We start from the raw sequence: 27960 nt of genomic DNA on the forward strand, positions 1-27960 counted from the left end.
GACCCGCCTGTGCACCTGGCCTCCAGGGGTGGGTCTGTCAGGGAGGGTCCTGGAGGAGGGCGCTGAGCAGCTCTGGTCCCATAGGGTGGGCAGTGCCCAGCGCAGTACTGGCAGGGAGGGGTCCTGGCTGGCCTGGGGAAGCCTCGTCCTTGAGGAGGAGGTAACGTAGGAGAGTGGCCCATCCACGCGTGCTCAGAGGGGTAAATAATTGAAGGGCAGGTCACATGAACCCACCCGCGTCACAGGATGCTTCCCCCTGGGTCTGGTTACGCCCCAGATCGCCTTCTGACATCCCGGGCTGGTGAATAATTAAGCTGCCACCTCCTCCTCGGCCGGCCCTCCATCTCCGGGTCCCACACTGCAGCCTCCTTCACCCTGCTCCCAGAGGTGCCAACCTCCAGTGCTCCCGGCCCCGCCAGCACCACCAGCCTCCCACTCAGCGCCCGGGTGCAGCCCGCTCATGGCCCCCGAGATGGACCAGTTCTACAGGTCCACCGTGGCCATCTACAAGGTGAGCAGTGTGCGGCCCAGAGCACGAAGGCCGGGCCTGCTCTGGAGGACAGAGGGTGAGCACGGCTGCGGCGTGTCCTGAGAAGGAAGGCCCGGAGCCAGGCTGGCTGAGCTGTGGGCGTGGGGGTGGGGCTCCCCGGGGGCAGCCAGCCAGCCCAGCCCCAGCTTGAGGCTCCCAGGGCAGGAGTTTGTCCACAGTCCCCCAGTGGGGGACAGGCCTGCTGAGATGGCACTCAGCAGGAGCCCCAACTCTCAGACGCCGGGCAGGCAGGACAAGGGCCAGGGTGGCTGTAGCTGCGAGCAGGGGGCCCGAAGAGCCATGTGGCCCAGGAGTGGGGAGTTTCTCTTCATCTCTGTCTCCCTCTCGTTTCTGAGCCTCTCACTCAGACGTCCTTTTCCCCTGCAGAGGGGTGGCCGCAGTCTCCCTAGACATTTGTGGAGCCCCTCCTGCGTGCGGGACCCTTTTACCCATAAGCCTCACAACACCCCCCTGTGGGGAAGAAAATAATCACCCCATTTGACAGATGAGAAAACCAAGGCCAGAGAGGGAGACAGCATCTTCAAGGTCACCAAGGGGGGAAGAGGGGCTGCTGGGGTTTGAACCAAGACCCAGTCTAAGTCCAAGCCCAGGGCTGTCCTCACGTCCTGGGGGGCCTCCAGGTGGCCACGGCCAGGCGTGCCCAGGTGACCCAGCACAACATCACTCCCAAGGGGCTCTTCTTCGAGGAGGGCAGGACCTGCCCGCACCCCTGAGGGGACTGTCAGCAGCCCGCATGTCCAGCCCGGTGAGGCTGGGCTCGGGGCAGGGATGAGCCACCCAGCAGGGGCTGCCATAGACACAGGCTTCAACCAGTGGGAGGAGGAGAAGCTTCCGGGTGCATTGTTTTAGGAGCAAGGTCCTGCCAGGGCACCTGTGTGAGCAGGAGCTGGCCAAGGGGACCTGGCCTGGAACAGGGACCCAGGAGATGGCCTCTGAGGCCCCCGCAGCCGAGAGCCTGGGTTCTGGGTGACTCCAGGCTTCTAGGTGGCTCCCCGAGTCAGGCTTCTCAGGCGGGCTGGGGACACCCTGCTGCTGAGGCCTGGTGACGTGCGTCTGCCATCATTCTTTCTTCCTCTCCCCCTGCTCCCATTGCCCTTGGGGTCCAGAGCATCATGGAGCAGTTTAACCCCGCCCTGGAGAACCTGGTGTACCTGGGCAACAACTACCTCCGGGCCTTCCATGGTGAGTGCCGGCCGTGGGGGCCCCTCCACCTGGCCCCTCAGAGCAGACAAGGCACCCCAACCCGTATTCTCTGCATCCACACCAGAAACTCCGCTCATCCTCATCCCCACACACTCCTACCCACCACCCTCACCCTCACACCCGTGCGGCCCGAGACCCCTCACACAGCCACACGCTCCTGTGCCGGCTCCTTCAGGTGCCCCCTAGATGCTCCCAGAGAAGCAGTGCCAGGCCCCGCAGGCCTCAACCCCAACTACACTCACCTCTACATGTCACCTCGATGCTGCCCAGAGAGCCCACCACCAGCCCCAGGCCCGCCTCTGCACCCCCAGCCTCACGCCACGCTGTTCGTCCTCACCCTGACCGGCCCCCATCCACACACCTGAGCCAAACCTCACCGCTCGCTCAGGGCCCGTGCAGACACTAGCTCGGCCCCTTCCCACAACACCCCTCCACCGGCGCTAATCACCAGGGGTGGCGAACCCTCTGTGGGATGGACAGGCCAGGGATCCCCGCCCCCAACCCCGGGAGCTGAGTGTGCCTAACCCCTCCCTGCCTTTTAGGACTTCAGAGTCAAAGCCTGCCTCCCCTACTCCAGCTCCACCCCGCACCCTCCACCTGTGCCTCACAGCACACCTGTCCACACCCGCCTTATGGGCACACACCTGCTCAGCGCCAGGCCCCGCCCCCGCAGGGAGAGCCCACCCGAATCCTACAGCCTCCTCTCCTCTGGCCACTGCAAATGTCCACACGCACAGCCAGGGCACCCCTCCTCTCACACAGCCTCACGCCACGTCCCGCAGTGTCCCCTCCACACACTCTCTCCTGACGGAAGGAGGGGTGGGGGCAGATGGAGGAGGGGGCCGGGGCTGCACCCATCTCTCCTCCCCACGCAGCGCTGTCCGAGGCGGCCGAGGTGTACTTCAGCGCCATCCAGAAGATCGGGGAGCAGGCCCTGCAGAGCCCCACCTCGCAGATCCTGGGTAAGCCGCTCCCCCTGCCACTACCTCCCCCACCTTCTTGGGCTTTGAGGGGCACTCCTCCTAGCCTCGCCTCCACCCCAGGCTGCCTCCTGCGTCCACGTACCAGGCCCCTCTGCCTGTCTCCCTGGTGCCTCTCCTCATGCCCGGGGCCTGTCTTGCCCACCATCCTGGGGGCCCAGAGGGGGCTCCTTTTAGGTTCTTACCTTTCCAGGAAGTGCGCCCCGCTCTCCCCCCACCCTGGACATCCCCCCAAGACACAGGCCTTCAGCCCAAGGCCCAGAGCCCAGACTCTTGTTCTGGAGCCCAAGCCCCTCCCCACCACTCCCCACACGGCTGTTCCAGGGCTGGGACAAGCGCTCCCAGAGTCCCGGAGCCCTGTGGGAAATCCCTGGACCTTGGTCCCGAGATCCAGGTTTGAGCAGCCCCTCTGGCAGCTTCTCTGGGGGAAGAAGGCAGGTGGGGCAGGCACCCCCACCGCAGCCACGGCTCTCTGTGCCTCCAGGTGAGATCTTGGTGCAGATGTCCGACACCCAGCGACACTTGAACTCCGACCTGGAGGTGGTGGTGAGTGTCAGACTCTCTGTTCGGAGGGGTCACTCAGGAGAATGGGCTGTGTCCCAAGGAGGAGGAGAGCCCACCCCCCCATCGTTTCTCAGGGAGGCCTTCCTGGTCCCTTAGTGACATGACAGTGACTGCCCTTGTGGGCACCTGCCAGAGCCAGGCTCTGCTGGGCACATGTACCCGCAACGTTCTGTTCCAGCCTCCAGCGCCCCTGGGAGGCGGCTGCCATTTCTATCTCCATTTCACAGAGAAGGAAACTGAGTCTCAGAGATCTAGTCACTCGCCCAAGACACCAAAGTGAGTGGAGGAGCTAGGAAGAGAAAGGACCGTAGTCAGGCGCATCAGGTCCAAGTCCCTATGCCCCGTCAGCCTCCCGGCCCCGCCCTCCACTCTCCCAGGGAGCAGCGGGGATCTGACCTTGTCACACCCATGGGAAAAATCCTTCCACGCCCCTGCCGGCCGCAGCGCTAAACCCAGGCTCCTCCGCCAGCATTCCCGGCCCTGCCGACTCAGCAGTCTCGGTGTGGCGCCAGCCCAGCCAGCCAGCCGAGCTGCCCCCGCAGACCCGGCCGGGTTCCAGCCCCGCGCTGCTGTCATGCTGCCCTCGCAGCCTAGAACCACGCCCCAGCCCCGCGTCCAGCACAGTCGCCCCTCCTCCACGAAGCCCCCCCGATCCCTATGGGGTTCGGTCACACCTCCCTCTGGACTCCACAGACATTCTGCTCGTTCTTGGCACATGGCAGTTCAGAGAGTGAGCTCTGCCGCCAGAGGTCCTGTGTTCAGAGCCCAGCTCCACCAGTTACTGGCTTTGTGACCTTGCACAAGCTCTTTAACCTCTCTGTGCCTTCGAGTATCTGTGAAATGGAGACAATCATAATAACTGCCCTGTAGGGTTCTTGTGAGGATTAAGTGAATTCACAAAGATACACTGTTTACCTGGCCCCCGTAGCCCTCCGCGTATCTGAGCGATGCGAATTAGAAGTAGAACCGACTTCCTTGTCTGTATCTCTGCCGAGACTCGGAGCTCCGAAGGGCTGCGACGGGGTCTTCTTTCTGTAGCTCCAGGGCCTGGGGCGGGCATGGCACTGTGGAAGGAGAGAATGAGTTTGAAAAGGGAGGGGGCTTGGCCAGATGGAGAGGAGAGTGGGCGTTCCGTGGGGGTCCGGTGGGCCGAGTGTGTGCGGAGTGTGGCATGGAGCGGACGTGGGCCAGAGTTGGGGAGCTGGGGCAGAGGGGGAGAAGCAGGGGGGCCCGGGGGGGGGGGGGGGGGCGCTTTGGAAGGTTGCAAAAGAAATTTCAACTAATTGTGACAGTGGCTGGATCTCAAACGTGTGTGTAGGGGAACCCCTGGAAGTCAGGGTGCTCTTTGGGGACACCATAAAATACTCATCGGTTTGGGTGCCATGTCGAAATGGGGAACAATTTGACCAGCAGAACATGTGCGTCCACCTACACACGATAAAACCTCGCCCCTGGGCCTGTCTCCTGGACACTCTGAGCCCAGCACTAAGCCTGTGCCTCTGCCTGGACCCCAGGCAGGGGGTTAGGGAGCACAGCACATGCTGTCAGCCTGTGACTTCCTGTCCCGGTGTTTGATGGCTCTCCATATCACCTGTGGCACACCTGGGCTGGACAGGGGTGAGTGCCACCCAGGCCTGCTCTGTAAGGGGAGCTGCCCTCTCTGGGCACCGGTGTCTTGGCTGTGACAACCAGGCTGGGCCCTTGGCCAGGGCTGTCCTGGCCGAACACACCAGAGGCCACCTCCCCCTCGGGCTCATTCATTCAACAGCTATTTACTGCCATGTGCCTGGCGCTACTGGTGGCACTGAGGACACAGCAGAGAAAATCCCTGCCTTCCCAAAGAGGGAGCCAGACAAAGCCCAGGATAAATCGTGAGCACGCATGTGACAAGTCGGATGCAGAGTATGCTGCGGAGAAAGATAGAGAAGGAGGGGACAGGAAGTGTTGGAGGGACACAGTTTGTAACAGATGCTCAAGGAAAACACCACTAGGGAGGTGACATTGAGAGAAGGCCTGAAGGACGTGAGAGAGTGAGCCAGGGAGACTCACCTGGAACAGAGTTCTGGGCAGAGGAACAGCACGTGGAGAGGCTGGAGGAGCCGAGGCCGCGAGGGTGAGTGTGGAGGAGGCGATCGGCCTGGTCGGGGCGACTCTGGCCACTCGCCCGTGAAAGGGGCACATTACAGGCCTTTGAGGAAAAGAATGACAGGATCTGAGGTTTGTTTTAAAAAAACCGCCTTTTTTATTGTAAACTAAAACAGATAGTGAAAATCTCACTGAGCAAATTGGAGCTTATTGAATCACTTCATTATAAGGCAAACCACCCTTGAAACTGCCGCCCGGGTCAAGAACTTTGCCAGCCTCGCCAGAGGCTCCTCCATGTGCCCCCTCAAAGTCACAGCCCCTCCCTCCAAAAGGGACCCCTGCTCCGAGGCCTCCTTCTGTGCCTTCGTGGTCGAGCGCCCACACTTGTGTCCCCAGACACTAGGGTTTGGTCTTACTCTCTCTCTTTTTTTTTTTTTCCTATGTCTGAGGCTCTTAATCTGCTGGTTCCGCTCTATCCTTTTCTTTTCCATACATCAAAGGCCCTGGGGCCCTTTGACAGCTTGGTTTTCCCAGAGTCTGTGGGGTGCTGATGGCACACTCCTGGTGCAGTTCAGCTTGTTCCCCTGTCCTCTGGATCCAGAGGCCTGATCAGACTCAGCTTCCATCCCCTTGGAAGGACTAGAGAGGTGCTAGGTCCTTCCACCAGGAGATGCGCCGTGGCTGTTGCCATGTGACGTTAACAGCAGTGGAGGCTCAGTGTGTCTAGATCCATTCACACGCACACTTGTTTTGGTTGTTAGCGCCAGTTGAGTTGATTCTGGCTCCCGGCAAGCCTGTGGACAGCAGCGCAGACCCCTGCCCTGTATTTTGGCACCATCTTACCTTCTGCCGCTGTATCAGACAATGCTCTGTTGCTATTCATATGGTTTTCATGGCCAATTTTTTTGGAAGTGGCAGGCCAGGTCCTTCTTCCTCATCTGTCTTCGTCTAGAAGCTCTGCTGAAACCTGTCCACCATGGGTCACCCTGCGGGTGTTTGAAATCCCACTGGCATAGCTTTCGGCATCACAGCAACACGCAGCTGCCACAGTATGACAATCGACAGATGGGTGGTGTGGTTCCCTGACCGGAAATGAACCCGGCCGCGGCGGTGAGAGCTCCGAATCTGAACTGCTCGACACCAGGGCCGGCTGTGCCTACACTAGGAGCTCCGGACTGCTGCCGTCCCAGCGCTCTTTCGTGTGTTAACTGGAGTGTTTCCGCCAGGGTAGCTTGTCCTCATCTGCTCGTTGTTTCACACGGGAAAGGCAGACAGAGGGTTCTTTGTTCCCTTTGCTTATCCTGTCGTCCTCTGAAGGTGATCAATTAGCTTTATTTTTCACTATCACCATTATTGTAGTATGGCTTAGTATCTTCAATATCACAGATTTCCATATACTCGATGTGTTTCAATCATTTGCAATTGTTATCTCTATTCAAAGTTGAAGATGTCCCCTCTTTGGCCAGTAGAAGCCTTTTCAGTCTGGCTCCTGGGGCCTCTTGGCGTGACCCTCATGGTTTGACAGCTTCCTTGTTACCTAGTCTGACAAGACGTTCCAGCCTCATCTGGAACCTTTTCTGCTCTACACATGGAATCAGCCATCTCCCCACGAAACCCTGTCGGTATTTTCTGTGTTTAGTGGGAAGTGGTATTTCAAGACCATAATCTGGGCACTTGGGGTGTTCACTGCTGCAGGGTCGACCGCCGTTCCCAGGCCTTTTCGGTGGCCAGCGCTACACACGCACACATATGGACGCATAGTATAGATGCGCTTACACACCTAGATGCATCCATAGGTACACAGCATGTACTGCAGACAGTGCGTATACTTCACAAGTTCATGCCCACACTTCCAGCTCAGACTCGGCACCGCACAATTGTTCCTTAGCCTCTTCCATACCCCAGATTCTTCTTTGTTCCACATCAAGAATCCTGATTCTCAAGGATGCAGAGAATGAAAGAATTGGAATAGCCCATAATTACCCCCTTTGCTTTCTCTCCCGTTACGTAGGCAACAGTCTCTGAACAACATTACTAATTCTACCCCCACCAATGTGGTTTCTACAAAATGAGTTTTGTGTTTGCTTTCCTCATTCTCCTGCACTTTTAAAGTAGCTGGCTGTGTCTGCTTTGTCAGAGCACAGAGCTGTCACACACCTTACCCGCCCTGCTTCGGCCTCCCTGACCTTTGTTTACACGCATTTACGTGTGTAAGGTGCACCATCAGTCCTTCCATCAATGTCCCACTGGTCCTTTTGGTCATCTGAAACTCGTTCTCAACAGGCCGCACAGGATGGGCTCATGTGAACAACCGTCTCTGGGTTCTGACTTGGCGATAATAGTTTCTCTCTTCATACTTGAAAGTCAGTTTTGCTGGATATAAAATCCTTGACTCACATTTTCCTTCCTTCCTTCCTTCCCTCTTTCCTTCCTTCTCTCTCTGTTTCTCTCTTTCTTTCTTTCATTTTTGAGTGTCTTAAATGTATTTTTCTTCTGACGTAAAACACTGGACATTGCTATTGAAAAGCCTGATTATCTATTATTTTCCATTGTAAATCACTTAGGTTTTTTGCCTAGATGCCCAAAAGACTTCTTTTCTTTTTCTTAAGCCTAGTAATTTTTCTAGAATGTGTCTTGATGTGGGTCAGTCTGAGCCAATATTCTCAGTTGTGTGGTGTCCTCTTTCAATACGTAGTTTCAAATCATTGTTTTAGTTTCAGGAAAAGTTATCTTGAATTAAAGTTTCTAGAATTTTTTTTGTTACCGTTCTTGGCATTTTTTCTCCAGGGGCTCCCATTATCTGTATATTAGATCTTCATAGCCTGTCTTTAATATCTGTCTCTTCTTCTTGGATGTTTTTACTTTTGTCTTCACTTTTTTTTTCCTCTACTTTCAAACATTATGGTTTAATATCTGGAGTGAGAATGGAGTCCACAGCCCTATGGTGAGAACAGGAGCCCTATCATGGAGATACATATATATCAGCTTTACTGACATATAATTCACATGCTGTGAAATTCACCTTTTTAAATTGTACAGTGCAGAGGATTTTAGTATATTCACAGACTTTTGAAACTATCCCCACTATCTAGTTTTAAAATATTTTCATCACCCCCCGAAAATACTCTATACCCATTCATTAGCAGTCATTCCCCATTTCTTTGTTTCTTTCCCTTTTTTTTCCCAAAGATTGGCACCTGCAGGGGCCGGCCCGGTGGTGCAGTAGTTAAGTGTGCATGTTCTGCTTCAGCGGCCTGGGGTTCGCCGGTTCAGATCCCAGGTGTGGACATGGTGCCGCTTGGCAAGCCATGCGGTGGCAGGCATCCCACATAGAAAGTAGAGGAAGATGGGCACGGATGTTAGCTCAGGGCCAGTCTTCCTCAGCAAAAAGAGGAGGATTGGCAGCAGATGTTAGCTCAGGGCTAATCTTCCTCAAAAAAAAAAAAAAAAAATACACTGGCACCTGCACTAACAACTGTTGCCAATCTTCTTTTTTTCCCTGCTTTTTCTCCCCAAATCACCCTAGTACATAGTTGCATGTTTTTTAGTTGTGGGTCCTAGTTGTGGCATGTGGGACGCCACCTCAGGATGGCCTGATAAGCAGTGCCCTATCTGCGCCCAGCATCTGAACTGGTGAAACCCTGGGCCGCTGCAGCGGAGCGCACCAACTTAACCACTCGGCCACGGGGCCGGCCCCCCTGTTTCTTTTTTATTTTAACTAGTTTCTTCCTTTTTATTTTATATTTCTCTTAAGATATTATTTGTTGTCTTTACTCTCTTGTATTCCTTATAGTTTGGCCTTTATTATTAAACTTATGTTTGTCATTTTAAATTTCTAATTCTTTCCTGAATTCTGTCACCTCATTTCTGAATTTTTCTAATTCACAGTCATGTTGTTTCTTTCCTGCTTGTATCGTTTTCTTAGCGTCTTTCAGTTCACATTTAAACTGTAGATTACAGTTTCCTTCTGTTTTGTGTCCCCATCTTTCTGGTGTGCTTTCCTTGTAGGAATGTTATTTTGTTCTTTATTTTCTTTTTTCTCATAAGGATTTTCTATTGGACTTAACTTCAAAGGTTTTCTGTTGCCCATTTTTATGTGAATTAGTTTTTATCAAGGTAAAATTTACATGCAATAAAACACCCGGTTCTTAGGTGCTGAGTTTTTTGACACTTGTCTACACTGCAGCCACCACGCTAAACAAGATTTAGAACGTCTCCATCAGCCCAGAAAGTTCCCTTGGGTCCCTTTCCAGTCAGTCTCGCCCCTAGAGGCAGCCACTTTCTGATTTCTATCTCCAGAGATTAATCTTGCCTGTTCTAGAACTCCGTCTGAATGGAGTTGTACAATATGTATTCCTCGGTGTCCTGCGTCCGTGACTCAGCATAACGTCTGCGAGATGAACTCACGCTGTTGTGTGTATCGATGCCTTGTTCCGTCTGATTGCCCAGCATTCCCCTGGATGAACAGGCCACAAGTGGTTTATCCATTTCGCTGTTGACGGTCATTTGGATTGTTTCCATTTGGGGGCGGTTATGAGCAGGGCTGCTGTGAGCGTTCTTGTCTTTGTGTGGATATGTGTTTCCATTTCTCTTGGGTAAACACCTAGGAGTGGAATTTACGGTCTTACGGTTGATATATCTTTCACTTCATAAGAAACTGCCAAGGAGTTCCCCAAAGTTCTCGAGCTAGCCTGCACTCCTGCTAGCAATGTGTGAAGGCTGCTGTTGCCCTGCATCCTTGCCAACGTCCGATGTTGTCAGTCTTCTTTATTCTAGCCGTTCTAGTGGGTGTGGAATGGTACCTCACTGCCGCTTTATTTTGCATATCCTGATGACTAAAGACTTTCAACGGGCTTATGGGACATTTGTATATCTTCTTCCGTAAGGTGTTTGTTTAGTCTTTTGCCTATTTTATATCAGGTTACACCTATTATTGACTTATAGGAGCTCTGTAGATAGCCAAGATGTGAGTCCTTTGTCAGATATATGTACACTGAATGCTTTTTCCTAATCTTTAGCTTGTCTATTCATTCATTTAATAATGTCTTTGATGAGCAGAAATTTTAAATTTTTATGAAGCCCAATTTGGCTATTTCACTTTATTTTTTTTTTTTCATTTTACAAAAGGTAGAATCTGTTTAAATTCAGTAAACTACCTTACAATTCATGGGGCTAATGCTATAACAACAAGAAAAGCCAAAAGGGCGCCTGTGGGTTCTGCCTCTGCTAATTTAGACATTTGAAAAACTGGTTTGTGCTTGAGTCCTGCCCAGGAAACCTTTGCCTACCCCCATGGCAAAGATATTCTCTTAAGTTTTCTTGTAGAAGCTCTATGCTCTGGGTTTTACATTTTTTCTATGATCCAGCTCAAGTTTACATTTGTGTGTGAAGTGAGAGGGGGTCAGGGTTCATTTTCCCCTATACAGACACTAGGTGTTCCGGCACCATTCGGAAAAGATTTCTCTTTCCCCATTGAATTGACTTGGTGTCTTGGTCAAAAATTGATTTGTCATACAGGTGTGGGTCTGTTTCTGAATAGGCCCACTTTCAGAACTTTGTGTTCTGTTCCATTGACATATTTGTCTATCCTTACGCCGATACCACACTATTAATTACTGTAGCTTTATGGTAAGTCTTGCAATCAAGTAGTCTAAGAATCTTGTTCTTCTTTTTGAACGCTGTTTTGCCCTTTCAAGATCCTTTGCATTTCTGTATAAATTATAGGATCGGCTTGTCAATTTCTTCAAGAAAGCCTGCTGGAATTTTGATAGGGATTGCATTCATCTCTAAATCAGTGGTCATCTTGACAAGACTGAATCTTCTCATCCATGAACATGGTATATCTCCCCAGTAGTTTATTTCTCAGGGCAGTGTTTCATCATCTTCAGTGTAGCAGTCTTGCACGTCCTTTGGTAGATTTACTCCCAGGTATTTGAATTTTTGAACCTATTATAAATGGCATTTTTCATTTCATTTTTCAGTTGTTCACTGCTTGCCTTGTATTTTAGTAGAATTGTACTGAGAACAAAGTACCAGGCGTAGTGGGAAAGAGCAGGAGCAGAAGACCAGTCAGGAGGCTGTCTTCTAGGGGAGGCTGATCTAGGGGAGGCATGACGTGGCCTGGGAGAGCGTGGCTGCAGTGTGGTGTTGAGAAGAGAGCAGACTGAAGGCAGAGCCAATAGGATTTTCTGATGGGTTGGATGTCAGTTGCCAAAGACAGAGGGAAGTCAAGGTAACGCCAAAGTTTTAGCCTGACCAACTGGAAAGGTGGAGCTGCCATGAGTTGAAGTGGGAAGAATTGAGTGTGGAGAAGTTTGGGTGGAGGGGAGAGATCGGGGCTCAGTTTAGGACACGGTAAGTTTGAGATGCTGATTAGAAAACCAACAGAGATGTGGAATCATCAGTTGTACATATGAGACTAGAGTTTGCGGGCGGGGTCTCAGCTGGGATATGCTCCTGGGCGTCGTCAGCTTATGGACTGCGTGGGCTCACCAGGGGAGTGGGTGTAGATAGAGAAGGGAAAAGGTCCAAGGGCTGACCCTGGGCAACACACCCTTAGGGGATCAAGGAGATGAGGGGGAATCAGGAGAGGACAGAGAGGAGGCAGCCAAGGGGTGCGAGGAAAACCAGGAGAGGGTGGTCACCTGGACGCTGAGGGAGGAAGGTGTCTCAGGAGGAGGGAGTGGCCACCCGTGTCCGATGGTGGAGACGGGACGAATCGGATGACTCCTGAGAATTGACTTAGCAATGTGGCGTCTCAGTGATTTTGACAAAAACTCTTGTTGGCGTGATGGGGTAATGGCCTGACTTGAGGTGGTTCAAGAGCAAAGGGGAGGAGCTGGGGTCAGCCCACAGAGACAGTTCTTTCAAGAGGGTTTCCCTGTATAGATGGCAAAAGAATTTCTCGAGAGTTCCTGGAATAACTCAATCCGTAGAGTTTACAGCGCATGTTCTCAACAGTGGGTCTGCCCTCAGCTTCTGCATGAGGCCCTACAGGACCCTAGTGAAGTGCGTGCCCCGGAAGGGGGAGCAGGGGACAGCCGCCTCCGTCCTGACCTGCTGGGAGCTCCTCAGCCTGCCCCAGGGCTGGTGACTTCCTTGTTTCAGAAGCCACCTGCTAATTATAGACAGTCCTCTGGCTCCCTTACAGCAGGAGCTCAAAGGTCACTTAAGTATCAACCATCTTAGTGGACCCATTTCTTCAGGAGCTTGATGCAGACTTTCCATGAACCTGGGGGTGCCTGGGCCCCGTCTGACTGGGGCATCCCGGGTCTGTGTCCTCTGCCCTGTCGGCAATCACAGCCTCACCGTGGTGACGGGCAGAACTGTGATCCAGTCGTCCCACTCTAACAGACATTCCCACGGTGGGACTCAGTTCGTCCTCCACCGGAAGAAGGAGTGATGGCTTATGCCCTGGAAGGTGTTTGTTCATAAGCGAGGTTTCCTAGGCCAGAGGAGTGGGAGTGGGGAAACAGGATTAGGGGGAAGGGGAGAGCCCCCAACTCATCAGTATTCTAAGAACATTTTGAAAGAGTTCCTGTGCCCAGGCCTCCCTGGGGAGAGCACTCCCAGGGCTCTCAGCTGGGCAGGTGGCCCTGCCTCCCAGGCCCTCCTGCGTGACAGCCCCACTTCCTCCTGCATTGTCTTGCATGGCAGCTCTGTGGTAATTAAGGCGTAGCCGGCATGTCCGTTCTGTTGGTTTTACGCATTTTAAGTATTTCCTGCGGCCTTTGATGTGGTCCGAGTTGGTCTCCCCGGTACCATTCGCCATCTTCATCAGTGCTTTGGGTACAGAGTGGCCTGGCTGTTGAGGGTCTGCCCCAGCCCCGCATCTCCCAGAAGCCCTGTTGTTGATATTGCGCGATTTTGCAGGAGGTGGGGATTCTCAAGAACTCATGTTTTGTGTTCCAGCAGAAATCTTGGACCATCTCTTCGATGGGAGGCAGGGCCAGGAGGGGGGAGGCAAGTGCGCCAGGAGGCCCTCACCGGGAGGTCCCGCGGGTGCAGGTGGGGAAAGCTCGCTCCTCACTTCCCGGATCCAGCAGAAAAGGGCCTCGTCTGGCAGGAACTCAGACTCATCGCGCACGCACGCACACACATACTCTCACACTTACACACTCACACTGACAGCCACAGCTCAGGGGTTGAAGTCCCAAGGAGGCCACACTCAAGCTCCCTTACAGACTGGCAGTTACCAAGTTTTCAGAAACGAGGGTGGGAGAAAAACTTAAAATTTAGAACTTTTATAATTTATGGTTTTTCCTGCATCCTGGGAGGAGATCCTCAGCATTCCTTCTCTGGGCAATGCCCTACGGCAAGGACAGAGCTCCCGCAGCTCAGCGTGGGGCCCCTGAGGCAGGAGGCAGGAGCGGCTGAGCAGGGGCGGCCAGGGAAGGGCTGTGCGACAGCAGGCCGAGGGGCGGTGGGAGGGGCCCCAGAGGAGGCGGTGGCAGCCGGATGGGAGACGCTCCTCTTTGCTCCTGTGCGGCCTGAACCCAAGGGCACAGAGTGCAGCCCGGAGGATTTAGGTCCGATACCCCAACAGTGCAGAGTGCCCCAGAGGATGCTGACAGGGCTCAAGGGGGACGTGCGGGTGACCGCCGGGCCCACAGAATCAATTCTGCGGGTTTATAGGGCTGGACCTTAGAGTGCATCTGGCCAAGCCTTTCCTATTACAGATGGGGAAACTGAGGCTCAGAGAGGGGCAGCAACTTGTCCAAAGTTACAGAGCAAATTGGAGGCAGCACTGGAACTACTAGAATGAAGCTCTTCTGAGCCTGAGCTCCGGCCTCCTGGTCACCTAAGTGCTCAGCTGCCTCCTTCCTGCCTGTCATGGGAACCCGCCACCCCCCAGCTAAGGCCTCAACAATTCTGAGTGCTTTCACTGGGCCAGGCCCTGCCCACAGTGCTGGGGACACAGAGACAGGTCAGACTTGGTTCACGCCCACAGCGGCTCGCTGCTTGTCCCAAGGGGCTACGCCCAGGGGCCCGGCAAGAAGTCCTGTCCTGTGGCTGGAGGAGTGAACAACGAACGAGCAAAGGTCTACACACTCCAGAAGCAAATTGAGAGAGCAATGGCTTCTGCCGGGGGCAGCAGAAAGGCCTCCCAGCAGAGGGAGCAGGGAAGCTGGTGTTTGGAGATGAGTAGGGAACTCCAGGCAGAGGGAAAGGCATCATGAGAGCACAGACTGAGGCTAAGAACCAGAAGATGTGGACACTTTTATCAAGGGTGCTTTTCAAGCCAGATACTGCACTAAATGTTTCACATGCCTGACTGTTTAGTCCTCCCTCCAACCAAGGGCTCTCATTATGCCCATTTCTCTGACGACTAGGCAGGGGCCTGGTGTGTTAGGAACGCGGTGGGCAATGGATCTGAGTAGGCCGTGCAAGCAATGTTAGGGCCTGGGAATGATAAGGCCGCCCTGATCACCCCCATCCTGCACTCCACACAGGTGCAGACATTCCATGGAGACCTGCTGCAGCACATGGAAAAGAACACCAAGTTGGACATGCAATTCATCAAAGTGAGTCTGGCCATCCCACCTCGGGCCCCTGCCCATCACAGGCAGGACTGCCCCTCCCATCTGACAGAAGGACACCCTGAGGCCTGCACTGCGTGTTGCTGGCCCCATGTTATACACATTGCCAGCTGAGCACCCTGCCCCCTGCCCCTGTCCCATGCTCTGACCCATGGGCTGGGTGTCTTGAGCGCTCTGACATGAGGTCTCCCTGCTCTCTCAACACCCCCAAGGACAGCCGCCAGCACTATGAGATTGAGTACCGCCACCGAGCCGCCAACCTGGAGAAGTGCATGTCCGAGCTGTGGCACATGGAGCGCAAGAGGGACAAGAATGCACGGGAGATGAAGGTACAAGGGCTGGGGGCAAGGCTCTGGGGGGATCCCCTGACACCCTCATGATCTCCCTGGCCAGCGCCGGCCCACCTCCAGGAGTGGGGCTCACCCCACCCTCTGTGGGGAGCGCAGCTGGAGAGGTCAGGCCGCCCCTGGTAGGGGGGCATCACTGGCCCTCAGGAACATGTTCAGAACTGCTCCTCGCCTGTCACTCCCTGGCCCTCCCCAGGTCCCCCGGGCCTCCCCCCTTCTGCTGAGAAAACCTGAGGCCATCCGTCATCATGCTGCTCCTGGTCACGGTGGCACCGGTGTAATCCACCAGCAGCCCCAGCATCCTCTCCCTCCCTCCTGCCCCGGCAGTGGAGTCCTGCTCCCTCTAAGGCCAGCCCTCCTCCCGAGCTCAGCACTCCATCCCTGGCCCCCGTCTCCTTTCCTGTCTCCTCTAATAAACTCCTCTCTCTCCTCTTCAGAATCTTTTCTTCCAAGCAGGGGGTGATTAATCAGCTTATTCACATTTCCATTCAACCAACCAACCTCCCTGGGCCCCACCTCTGTGCTCAGCCCTGTGCTGGGTGCTGGGGGTGGAAGGATGGCTCAGACACCGGTCCTGCCTGTGAGAAGTGCCCGGGCTGGGAGCACGTACAGCCCAGGCTCCTGAGGATGAAGATGCCCCTGAGAAGGAGGCCTGGGAGCTAGGATGGGCTGGGTGCTCAGGGGAGGCCTCCAGGAGGAGGCGGCTGGCTCAGGAAGGACAGGGAGGCCCCAGACAGGTGGCACTTTTCCTGGGGGGGATGAGGCACTCACCCCCTGCCTGCGGCCAGAGTCCCCTCTCCCCTCAGGAGAGCGTGAACCGGCTGCATGCACAGATGCAGGCCTTCGTGTCGGAGAGTCAGCGGGCCGCAGAGCTGGAGGAGAAGCGGCGCTACCGGTTCCTGGCGGAGAAGCACCTGCTGCTTTCCAACACCTTCCTGCAGTTTTTCGGCCGGGTGAGCCGGGCAGGGGGGCGGGGGCAGCGACGGAGCGCCACTGGCTGTGTCTCTGCGAGCTGGCCGCACCGCCTTTCCCTCCTTCCTTCCTCTCTGGCCATAGTTATTTTATTTATTTGCTCTCTCCATCTGTTTCTGTGTTTATGTGTATCATCGAATATTCAGTCATTTATTCATTCATGATTTTGTTTAGTCTCACATTCATTCACTAATTCATGCATTTATTCATTCACACGTGAACCATTTATTCTTTCATTCCTGGACGCATATACTCACCATTCACAAGTTCATTAATTCATGGGTTTATTCAGTTATTGTGTATTAATTTTATCATATTATTTAAATCCTCTATGCTCTTGCTTTGTTCTATCTGCTGGATCAATCAGGTTCTTTCATTTCTCATTGGATTTCGAATGGATTTTGCTTTCTATGTTTGGCTGCCATGTTGTTTATTGCTGTTGGGTTTATGAGTATTAGACCTTCTCTGTAAGTATTGCCATTTATAACGTCTCTCATAACCCAATCTGATGCTTTAAGTTCCACTTTGTCTAAGGTTAATATTGCTCTTCCTACTTTCTTCTCTTATCTTTTTGGTGTTTTTTTTTTTTTGAGGAAGATTAGCCCTGAACTAACATCTGCTGCCAATCCTCCTCTTTTTGCTGAGGAAGACTGGCCCTGAGCTAACATCCGTGCCCATCTTCCTCTATTTTATATGTGGGACGCCTACCACAGCATGGCTTGCCAAGCAGTGCCATGTCCGCACCCGGGATCTGAACCGGCGAACCCCGGGCCGCGGAAGCAGAAAGTGCGCACCTAACCGCTGCACCACCGGGCCGGCCCCTCTTATCTCTTTGTTTTAAGTGTGTTTTCTGTTATGAAGACGTAGCTCAGTTTTGACTTTTGACCGTCTCACAGGCTCTGTTTTCTAATAGAGGAATTCAGTCCATTCCCGTTTAACCTACCGGCTAATATACCTCTTTTGTCCTTTCTGGGTAACTTGAGTTAACTGTATTTACTGTGTCATTTCCTCTTTTTCTCCATTCTTGTTCTGGTCAGTTTGGCTGAGTTACTGTACATCCCCTCTTCTCCTTTGTTCATGTGGGAATCCTGCTGTTCCTTTCCTCTGTACTCGTGCTGACCTCACTTTGTGACCTTCATAATCACATATTCATCTATTATTTTACCAAAAAATGCTGGCACCCCAACAGTACTCGATCCATTGCTCCCCCCGCCCCAGAAGATGAGACCTTGACACCTTTCCTGCGCTCCCCGCTACTCTAAGATGAGACTTCTGGAACGTTTTTACTCCTCCCCTCATCCTCCCCGACCCCCACCTCTTGGTTTTGCCAACAAACTTCAGGACTTTTAGGTCCAGACCCTCACTGGTCATTTCCTTGCGTCATGACCTGTCTACTTCAAGAACCTTTACTTAGGGGCTGGCCCGGTGGCGCATCGGTTAAGTGTGCACGTTCCGCTTTGGCGGCCCGGGGTTTGCCAGTTCGGACCCTGGGTGTGGACATGGCACCGCTTGGCACGCCATGCTGTGGTAGGCGTCCCACATATAAAGTAGAGGAAGATGGGCATGGATGTTAGCTCAGGGCCAGTCTTCATCAGCAAAAAGAGGAGGATTGGCAGCAGATGTTAGCTCAGGGCTAATCTTCCTAAAAAAAAAAAAAAAAAAAAAAGAAGCTTTACTTAGATTATGCATATCACCATTGCCCAGGGCACTGTCAGCATCCATGAGAACCTCACGCGCGTGTGGCCAGGACCCTGCTCACACTGCTCGCACTCATTCCCCTCTCCCACAGACTTGAGCTTTCTGCTTTGATTAACCGGTGCGGCTAGAGAACTTTCAGGAGTATTTTCGGCAGATATGCCCTCTGAATCCTTGCCCATCCTCCAGTGTCTCCCTTTCCCCCTGACTGGTGAGTGACAGTGGCCGAAGGACCCCAGAGCTGCAGGCTTTCTCCCTCGTGGTCCCAGACGGAGCTCTCCTGTTTTCTCTCTCTGTGTTGCAGACACTGAGCTGGGTGCTGGTCTGGCTCCCTTCCCTTTTAAGTAACTGGCTCTTTCTCTATGGGTGCTGGGAGGTTTTCTTTGAGTCCTTGGGGCTCAGGTACTGTCTGGGCACCGCCCAGATGCGGGCCTGTCGGGGCCCCTTCAGTCACGATCTCCCGTCTTTCTTCAGGCTGGGGGAGCTGCTTCCTCTTCTGTTTCGTTATCATCTCTCCTTTCTCATTCCTTTTTCTCCTTCTGGAACTCCAATCATTTGGGCCTCTGCATCTTTGCCTTCTCCTTCACCGTGTCTCTCTCATTTATTCTTGCTCTGTATTTTGAGATATTTCTCCCCCTTGACCTGTCAGGCCACGGTGCTTTTCTCAACAGGACTGTTCTCTTTCCGTTCATCTGTTCAGTTTTAAATCTTACATTCGCACTTCACTGGAGCGAGAGGGTCTGTGGACGCCCAAGTGTTCTTATCAAGTCCTGGGTTAGCTTATCTCCCCTTCTCTCAGCTGCCTGGGTGGTCTGCTGGGTTCCCTCCCTGACCGCTGGGTCCTCGAGGTGCCTTGTTTCTTTCATTTGCCTCTTCATGGTCCTGTTCCCACTCTGAATTGAGCTGACCTGCAAGGGCTCAGGCAGAGGTGCTGGCAAACGTTGGGGGGTGTGGGAGTGGAGCAAGCTCTACCCCAGTGGGGCCCTACTCTGCCCCGGGTCTTCCTGTTACAAGCATCAGCTCTCACTCAGCCTCAGGGATGGGGATTCATTCAATCTACTCGTGTGGAGAAACCACTGCAGACAGGGCTGCTAGGGAAGGTTGTGCAGGTTGAGCACTGCACAAGGGTGCCTGGTTGAGAGTAGGGGCTGTGCTGTGCTCTCTAGGCTGAACACACTGGTGCAGGCTGTGTTTGCCTAGAGAAAGGAGCATCTTTTTCTTTGCATAAAGAGGCCGTTTTCTCACCAAATGTGTGCCCACCAGGCTCTAGCCATCCAGAGGGGACACCTGTTTATAAATTATGCAGAGGTACCTTATGGGCTAGCAGCAGCCCAAGCCTATGGACCCCTGGAACTCAGGAAAGACAGCAGTTATTCCCAGACCACACTCCAGAGAGACACTCGACGCTGCCTTGCCAGGTGTATCTGTGGGCTACACTGCCCAGGACTCCAGTCCTGGTCCTCGCCCGGCGGCCCCTCCAGCCAGCAGTGCTCAGCGTTCTGTCCTGCTCTCCTCTGTAAAGGGCCCACAGGGACCAAGGACCCACACTGCCCTCCTGGCTTGCAGACTTGCTCACCTGCCTGCCTGTCCCAGCTGTGACCCCTCTGGGGAGGAGGCTGACGGCATTTGCAGGAGGAGGAGGGGCCAGGGACACGGGGACACCGTCTTCCCACCACGCCCTCATAAATCGAAGACTTTGCCCCTGCGTTCTTCCAACACCATTCATTCATTCACTCATTTCTTCAACAAACACTGTTTGAGCCCAGAGGGCGCGGCAGGCCCTGGCTCTACTTCACATCTGAGAGACAGCAGGTCCCCAACCCAGCCAGCCAGCCTCTCTCTCCTGAGGCCACACGCGGGCTCCTCCGCCCGCCTCAGTCTCCTGGCTCTTTCCATTACTTTCTGTTTCTTTCTAGTCTTATTTACTTCCCCAACCACTGTGTCCTGGCTGTGAATTCTAGCAAATGATTTCCTTTCCTTTCTTGGAGCCTCACTTTCTCACCTGGCAAAGGAGGGAAATGACCCCCACCTCACATGATGGAGCCGGCAGTGGGTTCAGCCTGGCCCTGCTCTCTCCCCCAGAGGCACAAACCAAAGCTGCCATCCAGGAGGCGTGTCCCTGGCGGTCAGCTGCCCCCAGCCGCCCCCCTCCGCCTCCTGCACCCCCGGCCCTCCCCTCCCTAGTCCTCACCCCCAGGCCCCTCCCCGAGTCTCTATCTGAAGCCAGGGACCCCCTGGTGCTGAGCAGAGGTGGGAGATCCAGTGACTGACCTCAGCGGACATTCCCCCAGTGTCACGGCCACCCCAGCCCCAGGCTCCGGGCTCGGCCCCCGCCGCCCCCTCCTCTCTCCCACTGCCTGAGCCTCCAGGGAGGGAGTCCTGCTGCCTCCTCTATTAAGCAGTTTTTTGGAGCCACAATTCACGTTACCGAAAGGAGCCCTCTCTTGGTGATGAGTTGCAAATATTTCCCCGGTTTGTCATTCATCCTTTGACTTTGCTCATAGTCAGTCTTGCCATGTAAAAAAGAAATTATTTTTACTTAGTCAAATTTATCAGTCTTTTCTTTTATAGATGATGGGGTTAGTATCAAACTTAGATTGGCTTTTCCACTCCATAAATGTTTTCAAATTCTCCCACGCTCCCCTCCTGGGTTTGAAACCCATTCGTGTTTCTTTCCAACCACTGGCTAAGCGCGCCGGGAGGCAGGGCCGGGGGAGCCAGTGAAGCTGAGTGCTGTCCAGGCTGGGGCTCGGCGCCTCGGCCATCACTCCCAGAGCCCCCAGGCACCCCGGCAGGTGCGCACCACTGAATGTTCTCGAACTGGACAAAACCCCCTTTTAAAGTATAGTGTGCGGAACCTAATGCTCTCGCTTTGCTCCTGCCTCTGAACGAAATGCATAGAGACCTTTGTCTTCGTGCTGTTTCACTAAGTAATTATGCAAGGAAACAGAGGAGTGTCCACCCAGTGACCAGCTGGACTAGGTGCTCCTGTGACGTGAGGCCCTCACCTTGCTGTCATTGCTGCCTGAGGTGGCCGTGAGGTCTTCAGCAGCTAGGCCAGACCGAAGGGAGAAATCATGGAAAGACTAGCACAGGCCACTCCACTGCTTCCTGGATGCGAGACCTTGAGCCAGTCATTAACTCTCTGACCCTCGGCATCTTCTTCTATAAAACAGAGATAATAGTTGCACCCACCTCCTGGGGGCTGTCGTGAGAATCAGGGAAGATAATAGCGGTAAAGCCTTTAACACTGGGCCTGGCACAGAGTGAACGCTCAGCCAGGGGAAGCTTGGATCATTCCTAAGGCCACAGTCTCGAGCTGGGCCTCGGGGGCGGGCTGTTTCAATGGAAAAGGAGCGAGCTGTACGCTGGAGTGCACAGGCTTGGACTGTACCTGGGACTGAATTCGTACAGGTGGCTGAGTGACAACACAGAGAGGCCGTGCCATTGAGAGACGTTTTATTGCAGACTACAGCCCCCAAGAGAAGGGGTCACGCCGTGCCACGCAGCACCAGGGCTGGGTCAGGAGGCAGCAGGAGGCCCAGGACCATTGCACGGTTTCCACGGGAAGGAACGGGCAAAGCGGGGCAGGGCGTTTAAGTGAGTTTAGGATTGGAGGGTTTGAATAATTCCAGCGGGCTCTCTGCTGCGTGTTCTCTGCACATCTGTGACCTGGCTCCGGGGTGATTTATGGTAGGGGAAAGACTAAATAAAGGAGGTGGTGGGGGATATGGGTTTGGATTGGCTGGTTTGCACTTGAAAGGTGTGCCCACAGGCCAGTTGGTTACTATCTCTAAGAACTATCCAGCCCCGAGAGGGGCAGTCTCTCCTGGAGTAGCAAAGCAAAGTAGCAGCATAAAATACAGAAAATTTAAAACATCATTAATACACACAGCAGCTCTAACATTTAAAGCCCTCCCCTCCCCAAGTTCTTATGGACTCTGTGGTCAGCTGCTGAGTTTCCTGTCCTTGAAAGTATTCAAGTAGAGTTTGATGCCTGTGTAGTGGGGATACTACAAAAGGAGTGCTTATAGAGACTACAGGAATGGACTGGAAAAACTGTATTCAAAAGGCCTCTTTTAGAAAACTACTCAAACTGGCTTAAACAGAAAAGGTATTTATTACTTTAGTTACTGGGAAGGATTTCAGGTATAGCTGGATCCAGGGGCACACAAGGTGTCATCAGAAATTTGCTACTGTCTGTTGCTTAGTTGTAGTTTTCTGTGTTGGCTTCATCTACCTATTTAGCAAACCCTGTGAGGGGAAAAAATATGCTTTTCCAGATTTTTCCAGGGTAAGTACTGGGATTAGGTTCTTCAGCCCCAGTTTTTGGGTAAGTGCCCTGCCTGAGTCCACCACTGGAGCCAGGAGGATGGAGCAACCTGAGTGGCCAGGCCTGGGTTCTAGTCCTCCCCCTGTATTCGGCAGTGGCAGAGCCTTCAAAGCGCACAGACTGAGAGAGGGGGCAGGGGAAGCTCCTGAAGGAAAACTGAGGGCCTTGGACAAAAGCGGGGGAGGGGTGGGCGGTGGGCGAACCCAAAGCGACACCATAGAGATCTTCGGCTCCTTCCAGCTAGAAAATGGTCATCCTCAGCTTGCAGGGCCCGAGTTTCCAGATCGGGGGCGCCACTTTTGAGTCCCCAGGATTCCAGGGGCTGCTCAGATCTGGCTGACGCCTGTGTCCCCACCCGGCCAGGCCCGGGGGATGCTGCAGAACCGCGTGCTGCTGTGGAAGGAGCAGTCGGAGGCCAGCCGCAGCCCGTCGCGCGCCCACTCCCCGGGCCTGCTGGGCCCCGTGCTGGGGCCGCCCTACCCCTCGGGCCGCCTGACGCCCACCCGCCTGGACATGGTGAGGCCCTGGGCGCCCCCGCCGCCGTTCGCGCCCCCGCCGCCCCCGGCACCCTCCGCGGGGCCCTGGGGCCTGCGGCCCTCCGCCTGGAGCCTCCTGCCCCCCGGGGTCCCGTTCTACGTGGCGCCCCCGGGCCGGCCCTTCCGTCCCGGCGCGGCCTCGGCGCCCCCGTGGTGGCTCGGCCGCAGGCCCGCGAACCCCTACCCCGACGCCTGGGACTGGGGGTGAGGGCAGGACTAGGGCGCCGCCCCCCCTCCCCGCCCCACCCTCCCCTGCCCGTCTCCCCTCGCAGCCCCCGAGGCCTCTGGGAGAGTTCGGCTCCCCCCGCAGCCGGCACGGCTCCGGCTCCTACGGCCCCGAGCCCACTGACGCGAGGTCCGCGTCCCAGCTGGAGCCAGATCGCCGGTCCCTGCCCCGGACGCCGTCTGCCTGTGAGTGCCCCCGACCCCCGCAGCGCAGAGCGAGGCCGGGGACCCAGGCCGGGAACCCGGGGACAGGGAGGAGGGCCTGCGGTTGCGCTGCAGCAGGAGGGATGGAGAGTAGACGCGAGGGCGAACTTCCCGCCCACGTGCGCCGCGCCCTCCCGCCCCGCAGCCTCGCTCTACGCCGGCAGCGCCCAGCCCTCGCGCTCCAACTCCTTCGGCGAGCGCCCGGGCGGCGGCGGCGGGGGCGCCAGGAAGGTCCGCGCCCTCGTCTCCCACTCGGAGGGCGCCAACCACACGCTGCTGCGCTTCTCGGCCGGAGACGTCGTGGAGGTGCTGGTGCCCCAGGCCAAGAACGGCTGGCTCTACGGCAAGCTGGAGGGCTCGTCCACGTGAGTGCGCGCCCGGGGCCCAGGGGGTGGAGGGGGACCCGGAGGCCTGGGCTCCAGCTCTGACTGGGGCTTCTCCCGCCCCCCTGGGGCCTCAGACGACTCTCCCGTCCGCCTGCCCCCTCCGCCCCCACCCCGGTTTCCTCGTCCCTTCCGCGGGGGTAGGAAGGGCCTCCTTTCCGAGTTCAGGCTGGTGGCCCTGCAGAGTGTGGTAGACGAGGGGGACGGGAAGGCGCGAACATTACAGAAACCCTGCTGCTTGCACACCTACTGTGCGCCTGACACTGAGCCGGGAGGCAGCTTCCCCTCAGGACCCTGAGAGAGGCAGCCCAGCTCCGATGGAGGGGAGGGTCTCGGACGGGCCCCCCAGCCAGGCGCAGAGGCGGTGCTGGGACCTGCGGGCTGAGTGTGCGCACCTCCTTGCGGTCATGCGCAGTGGAAATCCTTGAAGAACCCGAACCCGGGCTGTTTCTAGCCAGGAGCGGAAGGGGGTGATAGGGAGGTACCCCATGGTGGCCCCGCGCCTGGAGAGCAGGGGGTGGCAGCCAAGAAAGAGAGTGTGCAGGGATCGCTCTTTCTGCTGGAGGAAAAGGGCGAGGTGGGAGCTTGCTGGAGCCAGGCAGTGTCCCCCACAGGGCTTTACGGGCGGGGGACTGTGTGGTGCCCACTCCCGCTCACGCTCAGGGAGAAGGAAGGAAGGACACGAATAGGGGCAAGAATGAATGGGTGCATAGACGGAGGAGTCAGCGGGTGCATGCGAGGGCGCCTGCGAGGGTGGTCGTGTGGGTAAGTGGATGGGGGACAGGCAGAGGGTGGGTGAGCCAGTGGTCCTAGGGGGCAGGTGGATGTATGCTGTGTGAGTGGATGGGTAGATGGGTGGGTAGGTGGGGGCATGGGAGGATGCCCGGATGTGGGGTGCGTGCGTAGACTGATGGGTGATTGGAGAAGTATGTGGGTAGGCTGATGCAGGGGCAGGCAGGCAGGTGGGCAAGTGCCGATGGGAGGGTTAGTGGGTTGGTGGTCCACTGGTGGTTGCCCATGTGGATCATGGATGCGATGATGTGTGGATAGACGGGTGGGTGGCAGGTAACTACAGTCATGTGCCGCATAACGACATTTCAGTCAACGACGGACTGCATATGCCACAGTGGTCCCGTAAGGTTAGTACCATGGAGCCTAGGTGTGTAGTATGCTACACCATCCAGGTTTGTGTAAGTGCACTCGAGGATGTTTGCACACCACCACAATCACGTAGCAGCACATTTCTCAGAACGTGTCCCCATCGTTAAGCGACTCATGACTGTCCATGGATCAGAATGGAAGGGCGAGCCGGTAGGTAGACGGGTTCCTGAGAACACGAATGGCGAAACGGCCTGCTGTGCAGTCCCAGAGGGCAGCGGGGGTGCCGCCCTGAGAGTCCCCGCCACAGGGCCGGAGCCCCCTTCCTGGGGACCCAATTCTGAAACCACCTAGATGGGTGCTCTCAAACTGCGTTCCTGGGATGTCCGCGTTCTTTCTGTGACTCGTAGGTTAGGGAAAACGATGGCAAGTTTTACCGTCAGTCGGCACTTGATGGTGAAAACAGAACTGAGAGGTAGTGAAATGGTTTTATGCTCAGTGTGAGTTGCAGTAGCTTCCGGTCACCTTTAGGTGAGAACGCTGTTGATGGGCTGCTGGAGAACTTTTCCAGTTGTTCTGCAGGATCTGATGGATTCCGTGGAGTCTGAAAAGGCTCAGCAACGTGGACCACAGTGCCTCTGCCCCCACCCCGCTGCTCTGCAGTACAGTAACGGCCTTGAGCCAGGCAAAGGCGCCCAGAGCACCTAGGGCGGAGGGAAGCGGTGCACCGAGGAGGAGAGCGCTGGGTTGGGAGGCAGGCACCCTGGGCTCGGTGCCCCTTCCTCTGGGCTCCTCTAGTTGTCTGTGGTCCCCCGCCCCTTGCCCTTGGCTGTCGCCCTTGTGAGCATCTGCTTGCAGGTCTACCTCCTTGCCAGGCGGGGAGCCTCCGGGAGGAGGAACCGTGTCTGGCTTTCTGGGGGCCCTCCTGTGGTTGGTGCTCAAGGAGTAGAGAATGCAGCCGGTCACCACATGTCCTTGGACACATTGCTCTCCACTTCCTCCTCTCTACGGTGCCCCACCCCCTGGTGGGACATGAGGCTGGAGAGGTGGCCTTGAATGTCGGGAAAGACCTCCTTCCAGGGATCAGATGAGTTACTCCTGGCAAAGCCGAGAGCGAGGCCGGCATAGCAGTGCCCAGCGACGGTCTGCTTCTCTTAGGGGAGTTATTCTGACCACTGTTGTTGGGCCTTTTGCTTATGGGACCCTCGGTTCCGCCCCGCAGGAGCGGCTGGTTCCCCGAGGCCTATGTGAAGCCTTTGGAGGAGATGCCCATGAACCCCCTGAACCCTATGAATGAGCTACCTGCCAGGTACCTGGGTGGGCAGGGGTGGGGACTTCAGTGGGGGGTGGCCCCACCCAGCAGGGGGCAGCTGTGAGTTGCCGTCCTGAGCCCCCTTCTGCTCCTCGAGACAGGGCAGCACCATCGCTCCATGTGAAGCCTGTGTCCGTCCCTCTGCCCCTGGTAGCACTGCCTTAAGCCAGCAGTCTCCTGCACGCAGCGGCAGGGCAGGACGCTGTAGGATGCCCAGGAGCCCAGAACACAGGGTCGGGGGCAGCAGGGCCTGACCCCGACCCCCTCCCCTCCCCACCTTTCTCTGGACTCAGGTCCTACCCGCTCCGGGGCAGCCACAGCCTTGATGACCTCCTGGACCGGCCTGGCAACTCCACAGCGTCCTCTGAGCACTGGGATGGCCAGTCCCGCTCCCGAACCCCGAGCCGGGTCCCGAGCCGCGCCCCCAGCCCTGCACCCACACCCTTGCCTGGGAGCCGCCGAAGCAGCATGGGCAACATGGGGGTGACCAGTGACGTCAAGGTGAGCCCCTTCCCCCAGCCTGTCCTCAACCCTGGGGTTGTCCAGTGGGCAGGGGGCTGGAGACCAGGTAACCGTCCCTGCTCTGCCACGGGCAGTGTGGCAGGGGACCCTCCCGCCCTGGCCTGTCTGCCTGTCTGTGCAGGGATGGGGGGGATGGGCTTCTGAGTCTGGGGTGGTGGGTGAGGGAAAGCATTCCTCTCGGGGACTGGAGCTCCGGGTGGACCTGCCCCCTACCTTAGAGAGGCCAGGCCCAGGGTCCTGGATCAGAGCCTGGGCTGGGGCTGGCCTGGGCAGGACAGGGGTGGGGCGGGGAGAGCTCGTCCCATGGGTCACCCCGGTCTTGTCCTGCGGGTGGTGGTCAGCCCCGGGAGATGGTGCTCTGGTCCAGAGGCTTCTCAGGTCGGAAACCCACCCCATTCTGGGCTTCGGAATGCTGGGGCCTCATTTTCCAGCACTTCGGGGCCTCTGGTCCAGTCCTCTGTCCTCCTGGAGTGGGGGGAGGGAGGGCAGGGGCTCGCTTGTCCCTCTCCCCATCAAACCCAGGCCTTCCTCCATTCCCCCTGCAGAAACTTACATCCTGGGAGCAGCCGCCCCCAGAGCTCTTCCCTCGGTGAGTCCTCAGGCGGGGGTCAGAGGGGACCGGCTCAGTGGAGGGCTGTGGGGGGTATAAGCTCGGGGCCAGTGGAGCTGACCCAGTGGGGGCAGGATGTAGGGGTGGGCACCTGGCTCAGGTGCCCGGCTGCCTTCCCTGGACCCCTCTCACCCCACCTCTCCCCCTCCAGGGGCACGAACCCCTTTGCCACCGTAAAGCTGCGTCCCACCATCACCAATGACCGTTCAGCACCGCTCATCCGCTGAGGCACCTTCCTCTGTCAGGGGTCTGAGGTCGTCCCCCCGCACACCTGCCCAGGGGCTGCCCAGAGCTGGCGGCGGCAGCAGCAGCAGCAGCAGCAGCAGTGGGTCCAAGAGGCCGGGGGCCCTGATACGGGGGGTGGCTGCCTTTCCCCAGCCGCACCCCCAGCCTGAGCAGCTCCGAGGGCACTGGCCTGGGGTCTGGGGCCTTCAAACAAAGCAGGCGGAACTGGGCGACAGAACCATTTCTTCCCCTCCAGAGGCCCCAGGACTCTCCCTGGGGGGCCTGGCTCGTGCCCCCCAACCTCCTTCCTCCTCTGCCCCAGTGGGGAGGAGCCCCTTGCTCATCCCCTCCCTTCCCCACACATGTCCCTCTGTTTCACTTTTGTAAACGGTGAGGAATAAAGCAAGTGGACATGGCAGCAGGACCGGTGGTGTCTGATTTGGGGGACAGGGCGGGGGGTTGGGGATGGCGACCTCCCCTGGAGGATGGAGTCCAGGAGGCCCTGAAGGTCCCTGGCTGTTCCCTGTGAGGGCTTGCTCATCCCCAGCCCCGCAGGTCCCTCATTTTAAGGGAGTCC

The 27960-nt window shown here is 56.1% G+C and overlaps 1 protein-coding gene across 2 annotated transcripts; it reads left to right on the forward strand.

Annotated features, from left to right (window-relative positions):
• The first annotated feature begins 312 nt into the window (after positions 1-312).
• On the forward strand, positions 313-27801 carry BAIAP2L2 (BAR/IMD domain containing adaptor protein 2 like 2). Of its 2 annotated transcripts, none has more exons than XM_046646025.1 (14): positions 313-511; positions 1657-1732; positions 2629-2715; positions 3218-3279; positions 14835-14906; positions 15134-15250; positions 16075-16221; positions 22632-22784; positions 23077-23215; positions 23379-23598; positions 25937-26023; positions 26320-26527; positions 27094-27137; positions 27310-27801. In XM_046646025.1, the coding sequence occupies exons 1-14, from the start codon at positions 461-463 to the stop codon at positions 27383-27385; spliced, it is 1539 nt and encodes a 512-aa protein (XP_046501981.1). In that variant the 5' UTR covers positions 313-460; the 3' UTR covers positions 27386-27801. The 2 variants fall into 2 exon arrangements, with proteins under 2 accessions (XP_046501981.1, XP_046501982.1); XM_046646026.1 differs by having other exon boundaries at positions 438-566.
• The last annotated feature ends 159 nt before the right edge of the window (positions 27802-27960 follow it).

This window comes from Equus quagga, chromosome 19 (genome assembly GCF_021613505.1).
Source record: "Equus quagga isolate Etosha38 chromosome 19, UCLA_HA_Equagga_1.0, whole genome shotgun sequence".
NCBI lineage: Eukaryota > Metazoa > Chordata > Mammalia > Perissodactyla > Equidae > Equus > Equus quagga.